At 46.6% G+C, this 18996-nt stretch overlaps 2 protein-coding genes across 2 annotated transcripts; one reads left to right on the top strand and one right to left on the bottom strand.

Moving 5' to 3' along the window:
• Positions 1-4947: 4947 nt before the first annotated feature.
• CUNH20orf173 (chromosome unknown C20orf173 homolog) lies at positions 4948-5770 on the bottom strand. The gene is made up of 3 exons (XM_013150416.1): positions 5557-5770; positions 5159-5417; positions 4948-5008 (listed from the first exon to the last, which is right to left on the bottom strand). The coding sequence occupies exons 1-3, from the start codon at positions 5768-5770 to the stop codon at positions 4948-4950; spliced, it is 534 nt and encodes a 177-aa protein (XP_013005870.1).
• Positions 5771-8355: 2585 nt separating this feature from the next.
• Ergic3 (ERGIC and golgi 3) lies at positions 8356-18342 on the top strand. The gene is made up of 13 exons (XM_003467791.5): positions 8356-8544; positions 8680-8750; positions 8866-8953; positions 9176-9295; positions 12169-12262; positions 13264-13429; positions 13572-13629; positions 15990-16021; positions 16830-16926; positions 17003-17067; positions 17706-17842; positions 17921-17976; positions 18148-18342. Exons 1-13 carry the CDS (start codon positions 8457-8459, stop codon positions 18225-18227), a joined length of 1152 nt encoding a protein of 383 aa, XP_003467839.1. The 5' UTR covers positions 8356-8456; the 3' UTR covers positions 18228-18342.
• Positions 18343-18996: the final 654 nt, after the last annotated feature.

Genomic DNA, 18996 nt, shown 5'->3' with positions numbered 1-18996 from the left:
TACCTATTTTATCTTCTTGCAGACTTAACTGTTTTAATATTTAGATCTTTGATTCATTTTTATTTTCATTTAGTACATGGTGAGATATATGGGTCTTGATTTATATTTTTTTATTTTAAACAGGATAAAACAGAATAAAACCTATCAAAGCAAACCAATGTAAAAGATACAGGACTTCAAAACATTATGAAATCAACAATAGTTATAATAATGCCTTTTGATGTCTTCAAAATAGCTGCAGATAATTCTGGACATAGTAAAAATCAAACAGAACAGAAAAGAATAAAAACAATAAAAGCAAAACAATGAATGCAATAAAAGACTTCAAAATAATCCTATGGTAAATCCAAAATTGCTACTATATCTTGCTATCTTTGCAATATAGCTGCTCCTGCCATCAGATTTGACATAATCATACAAAACAAAAGAGAATAAACAACAAAACAATGGAAATAATATAGGACTTCCAAAACATAGGGAATCAACAATGGCTGCAAACCTCAGAAGGAAATCCCCCTAGATGTCACATTGTATACCATTATGCTCTGAACCTATAATCAGACCGCTGGCCCTAGACCTGCAATGTTAGTGAAACACCAAAGCACGATAGGCATCCCTATTGCAATTCACCTCCATAGCTATCATCACAGCCTGTGTTTCTCCAGATAAGCCTGTTGTTTACAATGGAGGTGGGTGGGAGGTGGGGAATGCCACTTCTTGTTTGCCAGCCCGCATGCTACAAGAGTCTGGGGTCTGTTCACCAGTGGCCCACACATGGCACTGGTTCCCAGACTGGGCTTGCTTGCTGGTGTGGCTATGTTCTCTCTACCCATGGTCCACGAATGGCACTGACTCATGGGAAGAGGCTGGGGTTGTCTTGATTTACTCTTATGCATGTGGATAGCCAGCTTTCTCAGCATTATTTGTTTTTTTGCTGTTTAGTTGTTGTTGTTGTCACTCAATAATGTAGTCCAGACTGGCCTCAAACGTGCAATGATCCTCCTGCCTCAGCCTTCTGAGTACTAGGATTAAAGGCATGAGCCACCGTGTTTGGCCTCTCAGCATCATTTTTTTATACCTTGCACTTGCCAGGCAGGCAGTATATAGATGATCATCTTTTCTAGCTTCATGTACTTCTGCCTATAATCCCAATATTCAGGAAGCTGAGGCAGAAGGATCATCACCAATTCAAGACCAGCCAGAGCTACATAGTGAGTTTAAGGCCAGCCTGGACTGCACAGTGAGACTTTGTGTCAAAACACCAGAAAAATATTAAATAATCTCCTCCTCCTTCTGAGAATAATGATGAAGCTGATTAATGTTATATGTCTGATTATTTTGAGGTAATTTGCCAATTTCTTGAAATTTGGGAAAGAAACTAAGCAATGTTTTTCAAGTCATAATATTCAAAATAGTGATATAACTATTTTTGTCTTTTTTGAGACAGAGTTTCTCTATGTACTTCAGGTTGGCCTTTAACTCACTTTGTAGTCCAGGCTGACCTCAAACTCATAGCAATCCTCTTGCCTCAGCTTCACAAGTGCTGGGATTACAGGCGCGCACTACCAAGCCCAGCAATATAACTAATATTTGAAGGCTAGCAAGAGGATAATTGAGGGGAAGTGTAGCTTAGAACAGTGGCGGAAAACCTATGAGATGTGTGTTGTAGTTGACTGTTTGTGTTACTGAAAGTTCTAAAAGGTTTGCCATCACTGGTAGAGAACGTAAATGTCTAGCTTCTCTATTAAGAACTAACTGATACTATTTAAAACAGGCTGTTCCCCAATGTTTGCTTCATGAGCGTATGAGCAAAGCAACCAGAATGGAAGCCATGGTGAACATGGCCAGAGGTCTTTCTCATCTGTCCAGGGCAAGGCTGGGTCTGATTCCCAAATTCCCCACCAGCAGCTGCCCCCACTCCCACCCCTGGGGTCCTGATAAGGCACCACCTCTCTCCCTAGCTACCCAGTGGCAGCAATTTGCCCTCACTGAAAAAAAAAAAATCACTTATTCTAGGCCTGACTTTCTCTTCTAGTTCATGGTGTCCATACCCCAATCCTCCACTGAGACTGCCATTCAGTGGAAGAAATAAAGCAAGGAGGCTTTTCACATCCTGGCCTCACCCAGAAGCAGCCACTTCATGAAACTACAGGATGGTTATAAAGACTTCATCTGGGGCCCAGTTCCAGCAAAATGATGAATTAAAAGATAACCAGAAAATTCCTCCTACAAATGCCCAGAGCTTCTGGACAAAACAATTTACTCATTTATTTTTGAGACAGGATCTTGCTATATATTTCACACTGGCCTTAAACTCAATATGTAGGCCACAAATCCTTCTGCCTCAGCCTTCCAAATGCTAGGTTTACAGGTGTGAACCACCAGGACCACCAAAACAGAATATTAAAAATTATTTACTCCTGAGATCCACGCCATGCTGGAATTTAGGGTGCTGGGAAACCAAGCAACTAGCTCACCTCCCTGGTAAGCAGCCATAACTCAGGCAAGCTGCAGCTGCCCCAGGGAGAGAGCCACCCAGCAGCTCCCAAGATCCGCACCATGCTGGAACTTAGGGTGCTGGGAAACGAAGCAACCCGCTTGCCTCCCTGGTAAGCAGCCATGAGCCTACCAGCACACAGGCTGAGAATCAAACATCTTCCCCTACCCCGTTAACAAATGGGAGCCAGAGGTCTGAGCATCTCTTGGGAGGTTGACCACACGCAATATAGCAAATAGAGAGGATTTCCTTTCACCATCTCTTTGAAGGCAAATATTGTTATCACTGTTTTGCTTTTTTCTGATTAATTATATTGCTCTATTCAATATTCTGTTTTGATAAGTTCCATGCTGTTCTGTATTTGGTTTGATTTTGCTATACCTGATGGAAAGAACGACTATTGTGAAGATAGCAAGATATATTATGGTACCTATTACTGTTGTCCCAGTAAACTGCTGTGAAGTCCTGTACCAATTTCACTGCACTGTCCCAATTGGCTTTGTTCTGTCTTGTTCTGTTGTATTTTACTACCTTCAAAATAGTAAAAAATTTTTAAAAAATTATTTAAGTACTTGGGAGGCTGAGGCAAGAGGATTGTTGCAAGTTTGAGACCAGCCTGAGCTATAAAGTGACTTCCAAAGCCAGCCTGAACTGCATAGCGAGTCCTGTCTCAAAAAGACAAAAAAATTATTTAAATTGTTTTTGTTTTTGAACATATAACGTGGGACTGAGATAAATAATCCAAAATACAAAAAGTAAATGAAAATAAGGTATCCATCCATCCTTTGTTCCCTACTACCTGGGTCTTCCCTGGGAGCTATTCCTAACCATCCCTACGGTTTTATATATCCTTCTTACATTAAGTGGAAAATTTATAAACATATACTATATATTAAAGAAACTTATCTGGAATGCAGGGCAAAGATTGGAAGATGAAAATAAAAAATCCCCAAATGCTAGAATTAAAAGAGAATTTTAAAATAGTCCAGCAATTTAGAAGTTTAAATGTTTATGTGAGCAGAAGACTTTAAGGCTAAGGGAGGCAACAAATTGGAACTGAGATTCCTAAACAAACTAGGAACCTTGAAATCTATTCAATGGAAAACTGACCAACAACAACAAAAAATCCCAGCTTCCCACATGGGTGATTCAGCTCAAGATTAATTCACACTTTGTATGGAGTTGGGTTCTAAATTTGCACCTCCTGCATAATTGAGAGAGTCAGGCAGAGGAGTTACTTCAACACTGCCCCTGAGATCTGGCCCTTCCTTCCCAGACTGCATTTCCAGGTAGGATAATCAGGCCAGGATTTTATTCAGTACCAGAGTGATCTCCATGCAGTCTCCTCTCACCCTGTATCCCTGAAAGTCTCTGCAATCCCGCTGCCACCACTGCTACCATAATCCTAACCCCCATCAGCATTCAGGCTTAAAAAAGTAGAACTGATGTGGCCATCACATGTGGATGGTAAGCTTGTCTGACACTCTAGATGACAGGCAACTTCCATTTTTGGTTCTGTCCTCTGCATAAACAAGATCTCCTGGGAGGCCATTGGTCCGATTAGCATTCTCTCAGTAACAGGACCATTTTCTTTGCTGTTCTGATCCAAATCCGGATGAAAAGAAGTCGTGTGTGTGTCAGCAGGCTGATTTCTGTCTTACACCATGTCCCCTCATTCAAATCTAGTGTGGCAGGTCATCTCAGGAGGAGCTAGGGTGAGGGAGAATGGACCTCTCCTTCTCCAGGAAACACAAACTCTGAACACAGTGGGATAAATTCTTACAGACACCCTGGAACCCAAAACAGAGCACCAACTAGCTGCTCCCATCACCAGGAGGAAGGAGATTCTTCCAAGGAGATAGTAGTAGGGCATTCCAAGCAGGAGAAGCAGCCCATAACAAGGTATTTTATTTGGGACCCTAAGAACCCCAGAGTGGGAGACTGGGAGAGAGGAGGCAAGGGAAAAGGCAGAATGTTGGACAGCTAACTTTAGATTCTATGCTGAAGGCATCGAGAATAGAATTTTTAAGTGGGGAAGGTACAAGAGCCTTTCCTGCCTGGGCACAGGTGTGTAAGGTACAGAACAGAGCCATAAAGAGAGTTTCTGACCCTGGTTATCCAGCCACTTATCCTGCTTGTACCCAGGAAAAAAGGCAAAGGGCTGGCCCGAGGCCATATCTTTCTCCTTTCTTGACCTCTCACCTCGTTTTAACTACAGAATCACTCCTCCAAGGAACTGAATAATTTTCCAAAATCTAAGAAAGAATGACAGGTGGCAAAGTTTCACAAAGTTCTCGAGACCTGGAAAGGTTCCCTTGGTGCCTCCAGTCAGGCATCATAGACACTTTCTGGAGTACCTACTGTCTTCCTTTGAAGTGACTCTTCCTCAGTCGCTCACAGAACATCGAGGGACATTTCTTCCACCACCTTGTCATTTGAGCATCCGAAGTTCACACCAGGTTAAAAAGCTGAAGCAGTCGCTGCATCCAGGAGCCTTGGTAACTGGCATTCCTGGAACAAGCAAAGGGTCCTGTGGTTTGGTTTCCTGTAGGTGTCTCTAAGCCCTGGGCAAAGGCCTGCTTCATCCTGGGAAGGAGAGTCAACAGACAGACCCAAGAGTGGGCCTAAGCTTTGCCACGCTGCCCTCTCTTCAGCACCTACCTGAAGATCATGTGGTGTTGATCGACGTCACTGAGGGCAGAGCCCTGTGGGATTTGTGGGTTCCTCAACACCACACAAGTCACACAGTAGAAATCCAAATGGTGCGCCAAAGGTCTGGGAGTCGCTTTCAACATCTTCTTCCACATTTTGCCAAGCTCACTTACTGAGTTCCTGACCTGGTAACAGCAGGAGGAAGAGGCTGAAGGCTGAGGCCAGGTAGCAGCTCCCAGTGGAAAGAAGCAGGCCTGAGTGGTGAAACCTGCATCCAGAGATGAGAGAATGAGTCTGAAGAGAGGAGGACTCAGCCAGGCCAAAGGCAGGGGTTTGAGTAAGAAAACAGGAAAGCGCTAGGCATGAGGCAGACATGGAGTATCACAGGGCCCGTGCTGACCACTGACCAGTCTCCAGGAAACTTTTGTCCTTATGAAGTACGCTCCAGTCTTCCAGGCACCCTCCAAACCAGTTCCATTCTCCAACTCTGTAGTGACAGGAGGAGCAGTTGCAGGTCCCAGAAGAAAATGTGAACCAAGGGTAGTTGTGATGCCATGGAACCACACACATCTGCTTTCCTTGGAGTGCTGATTCAGGGGTCAGATGCAGGTACGGAGCCATCAGCCACAAGAGGAGCACCCAAAAGTCCCATAGGACAACAATCTTCCCCAGTACTTCATGTCTGATTCACACAATGGTTTGTGTGGCTGGCAGCAGACTTGCTTCTCTACCTGGAAGGTTGTGGGGCTGAAGCTGCTGACAGCACCCGCTTCCCTCTGTTCTGTTGGCCACCATATCTCCCCACTCTCTACACCCCACACTCCTCCAGCCTCTCATATCCTGACTCCCCATCCATTTCCTTACCCCCAAAGCAAATGCTGACTGGGCTGAGATAGAAGATGCCAGAGGAGACAATTTCTACATCACTTAAGAAGAGACCTTCAAGACTTTATAAAATTATAAAAGAATTATAAAAGAAAAAGTATGAAGTTTTAAAAACTGGCTCTGAATATGGGGCATTTAAATGAAAAAGCTCATAATGAATAACAAAAAGATGCCAGAGCAGAAAGACAACATATATTGGGTCCTAAATGCCCCCTGCAAGAGGGAGGATTAGCTCAGTGTTATCCCAGGTATATTACAGAGCTCATCATAAAGTATACATTGCGGCCAGCTTCATATAGCTTGCCTGGAAAATCACCACCCTGGGCTGGGGATTTAGCTCAGTGGCGTAAGCGCCTGCCTTGCAAGCAGGCAGTCATGAGTTCAATCCCTGGTACCGATAAAAAAATAAAAGTGAAAAAGAAAAAATAAAAATCCAATTCTCTGCATCAGAAGTCAAATTAAAAACTATAAATAAAATCTTTCTAGATTCTAGATAAAAAAGAGAAAATCACCACCCTGTCCTATCTCCAATGCCCAAATGGCCAACGTTGAATGTAAGTTCCATGGGGACAGGGTTCTGCCTTAACTCTCTTTGTTCAGTGGACTTCCACGCAGATGTCTTAGGGGTATCTAAACAGAAGAGGCCAGAATTTGAACTAAATTTTAAAAACCAACCCCTTCCCAAGGCTTTCCTATCTCTAGTCACCCATTCCCACAGTGCTATCGCTTATGTAACCAAAAATTCATGTGTTGGACATTCATTCCTCAGCACTACACCATTAGGCGGTGGAGTCTGATGGGAGGTTTTGGGTCAGGATGACAGATAACTCGTGAGGCATTAATGCCTTTCTCTTAAGAACAGGAATGGACTAGCCACTGTGCGAGTTTGACTCTTAGTCTTTCTTGTACACACAGCTTTCTCTAGCTTCTGACTTCTGTAGTGTTATGAAGCTGCACAAAGCTCTTGTGGAGTCTAGCACCCTGATCTTGGACTTTGTATCCTCAGAGGTTTATTGAGCCAAAATAAACTACTTTCCTTTATAAATTATCCAGTCTCATATATTGTTATGGCAACAGAAAACGGACTCAGCTACCTGGTTACTGAAGCCAAAAACACATGTATTATCCCCCCTCTTCTATGATACACAAATACATTTATTGCCTTTTCCCATATGCCTTCTCTGTATTGATCAGCTTTCTCATTGCTACAAAATAGCTGACACACACAATTTGAGGAGGAGAGGTTTATTTTGGCACATAGTTTCAGATGGTTAAGTCCATGGTTGGTTGGGTACAAGGCAAGAACATCATGGTGGAAGAGTACTGCAGAGGGAAACTGCTCAACTCAAGGGCAGCCAGGAACAGAGAAAGCAGGAAGAACCAGAAAGAGAGAAAAAGAAAGAGGGAGGGAGGAAAAGAGGGAGAGAAAGTCAAAAGACAACTCCTCTGTGACCTATCTCCTCCAACTATTAGCACATTCAACTGTGAACTCATCAATGAGTTCACAGTCAATCCACTGATGAGTATAGTGCCCCCCATAATCCAGTCACCTCCCCAAAACTCCCTCTGGACAAAGGGAACTTTTGGGGGACATTTTGGTTGTATTTGTGACAGCTCTTCCTCTCCAGACAATGGGCTGCAACGCAAAGTGGGGGTGAAGGGCTTAAATTCACACACTTATGTCTAGGCCTTGGAGGAGTGGCACACAATGGTGAGGGGCCTAGGGTCTAGAAAATAATTTAGGTCAATAATTTAGAGAAATCCAGGACTTGAGAGAACTACTGGGACACTGTTTGAGTAAAATCAACCTATTCCTTGATTCTCAAAGTACTTTGAGGGCCAGAAGAACTGGACTGGAATAAGGTCCAGCTATTAATCAGTTTGCCCTTGGGAAAGTGAAGCTAATGCCAACTCTGCAGGGCAGACTCTCACAGCATCAGAATCACCACAGTGCCACTCCTAGAATTGCTAATTCAGTAATGGCCACCACTTGTTCACTTTTCTAACCAACTCCAAGGTGATAATGTTGCTTTTGGTTATTGGAGGGACCCTAAAAACCACTATTCTAAGAGATTCAAGTGTCCGAAGTGAGAGACTTGACACAAGGCAAGGTTCCTAGCACAAGGCAACCAAAAGCCGCTACTGCTACAGTATTTGTAGACAGCAGAGACCTTCTGCCCGGACCCTGACCCACGCAGTACAATCCCGAGATCACCGAGCCTTCACCGCGGCGTGCAGACACTGGAGCGAGGGGGCGTGCCACATCGGTGGGCGGGGCAGTCTGTCACGTCGTGGGTGAGGGCTCAGGCGTGCCTAGTGCTGCGCCTGCGCGAGGAGGGCAGGAGGCGTGACTCCGGCTCCCAGCCGGAAGCCAGAGGCGGCCGAGGCGGGCCGGCTGGCGACCCCTTTCCGGCCGGTCCCTATGGAGGCGCTGGGGAAGCTCAAACAGTTCGATGCCTACCCCAAGACTCTGGAGGACTTCCGGGTCAAGACCTGCGGGGGCGCCACAGGTAAGCAGCAGCGGGGCCAGGGTTGTGGGGAAGGCGCTGTCCTAGAGTTTGGCCTGGGCGCCTGAACTCTGGACGGCCTGCTGGTGTCTGAGAGTGGAACAGAGGCCATTCTGACCCTCGCTCCTCGCACTGCAGTGACTATCGTCAGTGGCCTTCTTATGCTGCTACTGTTCCTGTCGGAGCTGCAGTATTACCTCACCACTGAGGTAAGGGCCGGTCTAGCACGCTGGCGGGGCGGGGCATGCTAAGATAGGACCTTTGGGGTGGGAGTGGGGAAGGAGAGGTGTGGAGCCCAACCTGACTGATGTAGCACGGCCATAGGTGCATCCTGAGCTCTACGTGGACAAGTCACGGGGAGATAAACTGAAGATCAACATTGATGTCCTTTTTCCGCACATGCCTTGTGCCTGTGAGTACCTCACTAAGGTTGGGAGTTGGAAACCCCAGGGTTTCCAGATGGGCTTTCAGATTCTCACATCCAGCCTTAGATTCTCACCTGAAACCCAGGACATCCTCCGACCCCTTGTCCGATTTTGGCTCCTGTCCTGCCACAAGATAGGTTCTTTCCATCCAAAATCCAGACCTCTACACCCTACAGTCCTGATATTTAAGCTTGATTTCTTGCTTGCAGATTTGAGCATTGATGCCATGGATGTGGCTGGGGAGCAGCAGCTGGACGTGGAACACAACCTGTTTAAGAAACGACTTGACAAGGATGGCATCCCCGTGAGCTCAGAGGCTGAGCGGCATGGTAACCAGAGTGGGGGACTGAGTCTCAGATCCTAAAGCTGGACATATCCAAATCTTACATTCTGGCAAGTGGACTATGGCAGGCACATTGACATTAAAGAGCTAATGCCTAGAGAAGTCAGCTCACTTTCCCAGAGTACCCAACTCAGAGACAGGGCATGGTGTCACACACCTATAATCCTAGCACTTGGGAGGCTGAGGCAGGAGGAGCACTGCAAGTTCCAGGCCAGTTTGGTCTGTATAGTGGATTCAAGGGCAGTCTGAACTACATAGCAAGACCCTGTCAAAAAACCAAGAAAGAATTAGAATGGAGCCAGCTGTGGTGGCATGCTCCTGTAATCCCCGCTACTCTGGAGGCTGAGGCAGGATAATCAAAAGTTCCACCCTAGCCTGGTCCACTTCAAGAGACCCTGTCTCAAAGTAAAAGGCTGATGATGTAGGTCTGTGCTTCAGAATTTATCTAGATTACACAAGGCTCTTGATTGAATCCCTATTACTGAGGGAAAAACCAAAACAGAGCACATAGGTCTAGCTTTTATATGTTGAGTTTGGTATTTTACCTGGTTTTCATTCTGGTTTTGTTTTTGTTGTTTGTTTTTGGTTTTTTGCTTTAAACAATTTAACTGAAATGGACTTCCATTTATTTAACTGAAGTGACTTCCATTTATTTTGGTATATTTTTCCCCATGGTGATTTACAGAATCTTTAAACCAATTTACAGAATGATTTACAGAATCTTTAAACCAATTTCAATATTTCATTTGACCATTTACCCATAGACAGTATCTCAGTAATATCTGTCAGCAAGAAAACCACTGAAGTGTAAAGACCTGACACAGTTAACTAGGTAGAATGAAAATCCACTCCAAATATTTGTTTCTGAGGTAAAGGTACCACATACCTGTTCATATAAAAAAACCATCCTAGGCGGTATGGATGGTTTTTTATTTTTAAGTGGGGCCTGGAACACTTAGCCTCCAATTAGATACTGAATGGCAGAGCTCCACCCCCAGCTTAGGCCATGAATTCCTAGGGAATAGGTTCCAACAACTCAGGCTCCTTCCCATTGGTTCTTACCAACTGCGCTTCTCTGTGGGGCCAGCTGGCACTTAGTTGAACCCTGGCACCTTTCTCTTTGGCTTTTTTTTTTCTGATCATTTTCTTTGGCACATGTCAGGAAGCTATCACAACTCTTTGAGTGTTTAATATGGTCAATATGCACATTAATCCTCTTGGCAAGTATATTGCCCTTAACTTGCTTGTTTACAACAATGCCAATAGCATACTGGGTAGCACCATATATTTTTCCAGTTTTGCCATGGTAACATTTGTGTGGCATTCCTTTTTGCACAGTACCCATTCCCTTGACATCTACAATATCACCCTTTTTGTAGATTCGCATGTATGTGGCCAAAGGAACGACCCCATGTTTTTAACAAGCCTAGAGAACGTATTCTAGGTTCCCCTCCTCTTTTCCTTTGTGTTTGTCATTTTTGCAAATTACTGGAAGGTGGCAGTTCTGGCTGAAAGGGCTCATTCTGTTTATTGTAGTTTGAGTAACAGAAGCTTGAGGATGGGCCTTGTATGCTGCTATGCTGCTGGCTTGGTGGAACTCCTTTAGATAAACATTGGCTTCTTGAGTATTTGCTTCCCTAGCCCACTGGCTGCATTCCTATATTCTTTCCTTTGGAATGCAGGCAGTTGAAGGTTAATAATTTAAATTCTCAAAGTCTAGTTTTGTCTCATGCAGTCTATGTCTCTCAACCATAAAGAGATAATAGGGGGGCTGGGGATTTAGCTCAGCGGCGTAAGCACCTGCCTTGCAAGCAGGCAGTCCTGAGTTCGATCCCCGGTACCGATAAAAATGAAAAACAAAGACAAAAAAAAAAAAAAGAGATAATAAACAGTGATACTTCAGAGCTATTAGACTACATGCACAAGGCCCTGGGCTCAATTCCTCAGCACTACCACCAACACAAAAAAACAGCAGTACCTCATCTCATGAATTAACAGATGATCCCCTAGTTATAGTTGTCTAGCCTAAGATTTTTTTGACTTGATGATGGTATAAAAGTATATCTAGGGCCAGAGATTTAGCTCAGTGGCATAAGCACCTGCTAGGCAAGTGTGAGGTCATGAGTTCAGTTCTCAGTACTGCAAGGAAAAAAAAATATATCTCTACAGCTACTCTATTCTTCACTTCCAGTGCGGTATTCAATAAATAGAGATATACAGTAATTTTGGTGTGTGTGTGCAATATTTTTCATAAAATTTTTTAGGCTTTGTGTTAGTTTTATCTGACTTTAGGCTAATGTAAGTAATCTGAGCATTTTTTTTTTTTTTTTTTATCTTTTGTGGGTTTTTTTGGATTTTTTGTTTTTCAGGTTTGGTGCTAAGGACCAAACCCAGGGCTTCCAGCTTGCTAGGCAAGCGTTCTACCACTGAGCCAAATCCCCAGCCCCGTGAGCATGTTATAGGCTAAATTAAGATACGAGTTAGGTGTATTAAATATTGTTTTTTGTTTTTGTCTTTTTGAAACAACGTCTTAGTATGCAGTTCAGTCTGGCCTTGAGCTCACTTTGTAGCCCAGGCTGGTCTTGAATTTTCAATGATTATAGGCATGGATCACCATGTCCAGTCTTATTGTTACTTTTTATTAAAAGATGATATAGATCTACGTCTGTATGTAGAAGTAGATATGTAGAAGTATTTAATGCCTGACCCATAGTACATACTATGTAAATGTTAGCAGCTGTTTTAACTTCAGGGTCCCCAGCCTGATGGCCAAGGAACCTGTGCAGGAATTAGGGCTAGAGATGTCACTCTCTGTGCCCCCAGTTGATGCCTGTGCCCTTGCCCTTGCCCTTCCCTTAGAGCTTGGGAAAGTTGAGGTGACCGTGTTTGACCCAGATTCCCTGGATCCTGACCGCTGTGAGAGCTGCTATGGTGCTGAGTCGGAAGACCTCAAGTGAGCCACACCCAGGGGTTGGGAGCCAGATTCCCGTCAGATCTGCCTGTTAGCCTCAGCATTAGTCAGACTGGCAGGTGGGAGGGTCATACCAAGAATCAGTGCATCCCCCAGTTATTGATCTGGTGCAGATAATGAAGCCCCTGCCTGAGAGTGGTAGACCCAGGAAGGCTCAAGTGTTCTCTGCTTTTGAGCCTTAAAAATGGTTCTGAGTTGGAATCGAATTCAACTACCTGGCTTCCAGCCCTGTGGACAAAGCCGAGCCACATCACCTCCCTGCAGATCATGCAGAGACTAAATATGTATTGTATATAAAGCCCTGATGTGGAAGGCCCAGCCCAGACTTCAGGGCCTCAGTGTCTGCTCACTGTTACATTGTCTCACAGGCTCTGACCTCTTAAGCTGAGTCAACAGGTCTGAGTGGGGCCTGGGAATACATATTTTTTAAAGTTTTTGAGGGGTATGGTGGTGATGTAGCCTGTTGCCTAGCATATGTGAGGCCCTGGTTTTGATCCCCAGAAATGTGAAGAAAAGGTTTTTTTGGTGGTAAAATACATGTGACATAAAATTTGTTATTTTAACATTTGTGTGTATATGTGTGGTGTTGGAGATCAGACCCAGTTCCTCACAAATGTTTGGCAAGCACCCTACCACTGAGCTATACCACCTTCCTCATTTAACCATTTGTAAATGTTTCATTCACTGGCATTAAGAATATTCAGTGTTGGTCTGGGGATTTAGCTTAGTGGCATAAGCACCTGCCTGGCAAGTGCAAGGTCATGAATTGGATCCCCGGTACCAAAAAAAAAAAAGAATATTCAGTGTTTTGTAATCATCACCACTGTTTATTCAGCACCCAAACAGAATGTAAACATGAATTTTGAATAGCCCTGCTGCCACTAAGGAAACACTATAGTCAGGGGTGAGGTTGGCAGAAGCTTTGTAGCAGACTAAACTGCAGATCTCAGCCGTGATTTCCCAGCCCTGCCCTTGTCCTCCAGGTGCTGCAACACCTGTGAAGATGTGCGGGAGGCCTATCGCCGTCGAGGCTGGGCTTTCAAGAACCCGGACACTATTGAGCAGTGCCGGCGAGAGGGCTTCAGCCAGAAGATGCAGGAGCAGAAGAATGAAGGCTGCCAGGTGTATGGCTTCTTGGAAGTTAACAAGGTAGCAGGCGAGATTGGGGTAGGGCAGGGCAGCTGCACTGAACTGGGCCGAGAGAGATGCACAGTGAACTAAGGACCCACTCAGGTCCCTGGGAGGTGAAGAGAGGATACTGCCGTAGAATGAGAGGAAATATCCCCTACAGGTGGCTGGAAACTTCCACTTTGCCCCTGGAAAGAGCTTCCAGCAGTCTCATGTACATGGTGAGTGACGCTGCATCCATTGGGCGGTTGAGACCCTGGACATCTTCCCCTGCTCGGTGCTCTCTTCAGCCCATAGCAACCTGCATCTCACGGCGGCATTTTGGCACAGGTTAAGAGGACAGGCTGAGGAGCTAGACTACTGGAGATTCACACATCAATTTCAAATCTACTGGCTTTGTGATTTGGGGAAATTTCTTACTCTTTTTAGCTTCAGTTTCCTTCTTTCTAAAATGGAGATGATAGTACTTACACCTCCAGATATTTGGACAAGTTAAAGATTTTAGGCACTAGGCATGTAACTCAGTGGTGTTACACTTGCTGAGCATGCACAAGGCCTCCAGGTTCAATCACCAGTACTACAAAAAAGGGAAGGAAAAAAAGGATTGTAGCACAGAGCCTGTTTGTGGTTGGCACTTGTTTAAGTTGTAACCCTCAATATCAGATGACCTGTGTGAGAGCCTTTAGGGAAGCCGAGTTGGTCAGAATGCAGGTTCTGCAATCCTGAGCTGTGTTATGTTTGGGAATTAAGGAACCCTATTCAATCTGTTCTGTAAATCAGTGATGCTAGTACACTACTTCATTCTCAAGGATACTGGGATAAGTAAGTGAGATTTATTCTGGTTCATTTATTCATTGATACACTCACTAGACATTTAACAATCACCTATTTTAAGCGATGTGTTAGTTTAGATTAGTGATGGCAAACCTTTTAGAGCTTTCAGTGATACAAACGGTCTGCTGCGGCATGTGCCGTAAGTTTACCACCCCTGGTATGGATGGTAAGATCCAGTAGTCAGTAAGGTCCCTGACCGCAGGATATTCTAATAAACAAGTATGTAAAATATGTGGTGTATAAATTAAGTAATAAAGTAGTAATATGGACTGAAAAGAGGTAAGATAAAGATAGTGGAGGTGAGGGCTAGGACTGGACAGTGCATGTGCTATTTTAATTAGAATAGTCAGGGAAAGACTGTAATACAGGAAAGAGCTGAGGAAAGCAAAGAAGCCGGCCACAGGGGGTCTATAAATGCCAGTCACAAAGGCAAGAATGTGCTTTGCTTAGTGAGTTCAAGGTACAGAGACAGTGGGCAGCTGAAATGGCACGAGTGTGGTGAGATACTGTGCAGGGGGCAGGCAGGGCATCAATACGGGACAGGAGGCAATGCCAAAACGGCGGAGCCTCTGCTCTGCTGAGGGGGGCTGCTGTCAGGGTCACTGACCATGTTGAAGAAGGATGTTCAAACTCAAGGCTAGTGATTCCGGAGGCCAGAGATCCACCAGAATTGAGGCTCTGGAGGCCGCTCTCTGACACACTTTTTGACTAGTGGGGTGGGATGATATAATCTACATTGTAAAGTTTACCAAGTGTTTCCTGTTTTGGATCCTACCTGGTCCTCACAACAGCCCTTTGTGGAAAAGAACATAGAAAGGCCAATGATTTGCTTAAGATCACACAGCTAGGAAAGGGGCTCTTCAGGCCCCAGGTCCTTTTTTCTTCCTGGGCCACCGTAGTTCTGTCCCTCAAGCCCTGTTGTACTCTTCTGTGGCCAAGGGAGGGCTCCCTGAGAAGGGGACCCGGAAGAAGCTTGATAGCCAGGCAGATCTGTTGCAGAGGCTGGAATATGCAGTCCTCTCTTCAGACATAAATCTTGTTCCATAGTTCTCAACGTTGTTCTCTTCTCTCTTTCCTTCCCTCCCCCATGCTGCAGTACATGCTGTGGAGAGTAAGTGGTCTTGTCCCCCAGGGAGGGAAAGCCCCCACTTCTGGGGCAGCTGCCCTCCTGGGAAGGGGGAGGTGTTGATGGGTTTGAGATTGGGCCCCCTCTCTGGTTTGGCTGATGGTGATGTCAGAAGCACTGGGACATGTCTTTGAGGTAGGGTTCCTTGCAGCAGGACAGGTTGTAGTTTGAAGGCAGGAATAACTTGTTCTAGAATAGCTGGTATAGGTATGGGATTCCCTTTGAGCTAGGAACAGGGGAGAGCTTAGTATTCTCATGTGCCAAGCGCTGTGGGATTAGTGACTGGCAGTTGGCTCTAGTTAATAGGAGATAGAATCAGGGGGGTTTGTTTCCTGAGACCCAGGCAGGCCCTTGGTGGGAGTAGAGGTTTGGATTCCTTGTGTATTTCAAGGAAGAACAGTGTCTGTTCTTACGATCTCCTAAGAAGGGTGTGACCTTCACGGGCCTAGGACAGGCCTTTTCTGGCTGTCCATAAGCAGGTCCAGGAGGTGCCAGGCTTGAGAGTGATCAGGGGTCGAAGAAGAGCTAGGTGAGTCACACTCCAGAGGGAAGAAGGAGGATCCTGAGGGAGCCAGGAGGCTGTTCTGCTGCCCTGATGACCGCTTCTCCCTTCTCTCCTAGTCCATGACCTGCAGAGCTTTGGCCTTGACAACGTAAGTACAGCGGGCGGGTGCTTGGCTGTGCTTTCATTGCTCTGAGGTGAGGTAGCGCTCCCATCTGAAAGTGAGTGGATGACTTTTTAAACTGTCGTGTGAGCAGTCCTGGGCAAGGATGGGGTTGGACAGGAGCATCACAGGGATCCTCAGGGCAAGACCAAGAGGGCTTGTACGCTTTTGAGGAACTGCAAGGCCAGCCGTGAATGAGTGAGGCTGAGGACATTGGCAAGACAGCGGGTTCTGAGGCCACACTGAGGAGTCTGGCCTTTCTCCCAAGAAACAGGAAGCCTTTTGGCCTACCAGAAGCAGGGTCATGACGCAATCAGATACGCACTTTTTAAAAGATTCCTGGAGTGGGGGCTGAGGATTTAGCTCAGTGGCATAAACGCCTACCTTGCAAGCAGGTAGTTGTGAGTCGATCCCCGGTACCGATAAAAAGGAAAAAGACGAAAATAAAAAAGATTCCTGGAGTGGCTGAGTCTGATTCAGGTTGGAACAGGGATTACAGCTGAAGATTGGGGACCTCTAGCCTCTGCCTTCATGGCTTGAAGTTCCTAGACAAAGCTGGTACCTGTCACTCAGAGTTGGTTCCTGGCCTGAGTGTGCCCGGGTACGTGAAGCCAGTATTTTGACCTCAGGAGCCCATGGACTGAGCAGAAGTTCTTGGGGGGAATGGGGGCTGCCTCTCCCTGCCCTCCTCCTCTTCCCCTAGCTGCATGGACGCTTAGGCATCCTGTCGCTGCTGTAATACTGAGCTTGCTGTGGGCTGGGGACTGTCTGGGCCTCAGGTTGGTGTTGCTTGCAGATCAACATGACCCACTACATCCAGCACCTGTCTTTTGGGGAGGACTACCCAGGCATCGTGAACCCCCTGGACCACACTAACGTCACTGCACCTCAAGGTACCAGCCTGGGAGGTGGCCCCCTGCCGCAAAAGCCCTGCCCAGCACCCATGCCTGTGCTTTCTTCTCCCTGCAGCCTCCATGATGTTCCAGTATTTTGTTAAGGTGGTACCCACAGTGTACATGAAAGTAGACGGGGAGGTGAGTCTGAGGGGCCTCAGATGTCAGTCACCTGCCTCGTGGCGAGCACTTGAGGTGCTTTATGTAATCCCTGCGGCCTAGGAAGTGAAGTGCTGCTGTATTCCCCTGGTGGATGAAAACTAAGGCTCAGAGGGTGGTACTTTGCCCTCACAGGAAGAGATAGGCTCAGGGCATGGATTTCGAGCATTTGCTCTTTCTTCTGCCCAGGCCCCATCCATTCCCCCCAGTGTCCCCTGTGCACCCTTTGTCTACCCTGGGCCGGGGCTTCAGCACACCAGGCCCCTCAGCCTCCTTGGGCCTTGCTTCTGAGGTGCAGCCTCTCCACGGTGGTAGAATGGGAGGGGCTGAGGGCAGGGCTGTCAGTTCTGCCTCAGAATTTGGCCTTGGAGAGTCACATCTCATCCTATACTCCCTACAAAAGTAGGCCCAGATGGAACTGAGACTGATAAACTGTAACAAGCTGGTGATCAGGCTGACAAGGCTGAGCCAGGGGGTCCAGGTGGTCCTGAGTCTTGCGGTGTTGGTTACCAGTGTGGCGCCTCATTCTCACCTCCACACAGTCCGGGCACAGGATGAGAGGCGGGAACGGTCCCAGGGCTGTAGACCCAACTCTGGCCCTGGCTCCCTTCACACTCTAGGTGCTGAGGACAAATCAGTTCTCTGTGACAAGACATGAAAAAGTCGCCAATGGGCTGCTGGGTGACCAAGGGCTTCCCGGAGTCTTCGTGCTCTACGAGCTCTCACCTATGATGGTGAAGCTGACAGAGAAGCACAGGTAAGGGTGGGGACAGGAGTGACCAGGGCCAGGGCCTGTGGGAGCGGGTGCCTACTGAGTCCCTGCTTCTTCTGCCAGGTCCTTCACTCACTTCCTGACGGGTGTGTGTGCCATTATCGGGGGCATGTTCACAGGTAAGAAGCACTGGGTGTTGTGGGGGTGCAGCACAGAGGGGAGTACAAAGCCTGGTCCTTGGGTTTTGGTGGGGGAGGAAGGGACATTTCAGGGGCCAAGAGAGATTCTAGTCTGGAGAGTGCGGTGACAGGAATCACTAGATCAAGGTGCCAGCCCTGCCTCTCCCCCAGTGGCTGGTCTCATCGATTCACTCATCTACCACTCAGCCCGTGCCATCCAGAAGAAAATTGAGCTGGGGAAGACAACGTAGTCATCTTCTCCCTTAGGTCTTCTGTTTCTCTTTGGTCTGTCGTTGTATCCCTCAGCCTCTTCCATCCTCCACATTCCCACCTCCCCAGCCCCAGGTTGATAAAATTGTGATAGTACTCACTGGTCTCTGTGTGATTCTTGGGTCTGGCTGGACCCTGAGACCAGCCCGTCCTTTAGCCACATATCGAAGTCTCTTGGCTGACAAATCAGGGCCCACATGCCCTCTAAGAGCCTGACATCGGCACCTTCTAGCTAACAGGGTTTTATTCCATTCCATAGCTCAGTCATCAGTCCCTCCTCTGCTAAAATTGACTTGTCCAGGGTGAGCATCCTGGAGCTGCCATGGCCCTCAGGCCATGGAGTGACTAACACCTGGTGTTTTGAGTGAAAGTTGGGATTTACCACCTTTTTGGTGACAGCTACAATGAAGCCATATGCCAGGACCATGGACTCAACCCCTACTCAGTTGCCTGGTCATATACTTATTGACCCTGCTGTGTGCCAAGCTCCATACTTGCCCCTGACACAGAGCAAAGTACCTCCTGGTCCTTGGAGGCTCCTGGATGGAAGCAAAACTTAAAGCAAGGAGGGAAAATAGTAGGGGCCATTTTAGAGCACTAGCACCAGGGCTTCCCTTCGCCCTTCCTGTGTGTGGAGAGCGTGGTCCCAGGGCCTCGACACTCCACAGCCCAGGAAATGCAGCTCATCAGAGTAGGTCTCCAGGAGTGACCACACAACACAGCAGGGGGCATGGATGTTTGCAAAGAGCA

The sequence above is a fragment of the Cavia porcellus genome, unplaced genomic scaffold (assembly GCF_034190915.1).
Source record: "Cavia porcellus strain 051 isolate PalLab524CR breed Dunkin Hartley unplaced genomic scaffold, mCavPor4.1 scaffold_5, whole genome shotgun sequence".
Lineage (NCBI taxonomy): Eukaryota > Metazoa > Chordata > Mammalia > Rodentia > Caviidae > Cavia > Cavia porcellus.
Note: the sequence above shows the minus strand (reverse complement) of the source record. Positions and strands in the feature narration are given on the sequence as shown.

Coding starts and splice junctions, on each gene's coding strand:
- CUNH20orf173 (XM_013150416.1), bottom strand. CDS start 5,770: ATGGCTCCGTACCTGCATCTGACCCCTGAATCAGCACTCCAAGGAAAG. Junction 5,418..5,556: donor CAAAAGTTTCCTGGAGACTG/GTCAGTGGTCAG, acceptor CTCTGGATGCAG/GTTTCACCACTCAGGCCTGC. Junction 5,009..5,158: donor CAACACCACATGATCTTCAG/GTAGGTGCTGAA, acceptor TGCTTGTTCCAG/GAATGCCAGTTACCAAGGCT.
- Ergic3 (XM_003467791.5), top strand. CDS start 8,457: ATGGAGGCGCTGGGGAAGCTCAAACAGTTCGATGCCTACCCCAAGACT. Junction 8,751..8,865: donor AGTATTACCTCACCACTGAG/GTAAGGGCCGGT, acceptor GCACGGCCATAG/GTGCATCCTGAGCTCTACGT. Junction 13,630..15,989: donor CCAGCAGTCTCATGTACATG/GTGAGTGACGCT, acceptor CTTCTCTCCTAG/TCCATGACCTGCAGAGCTTT.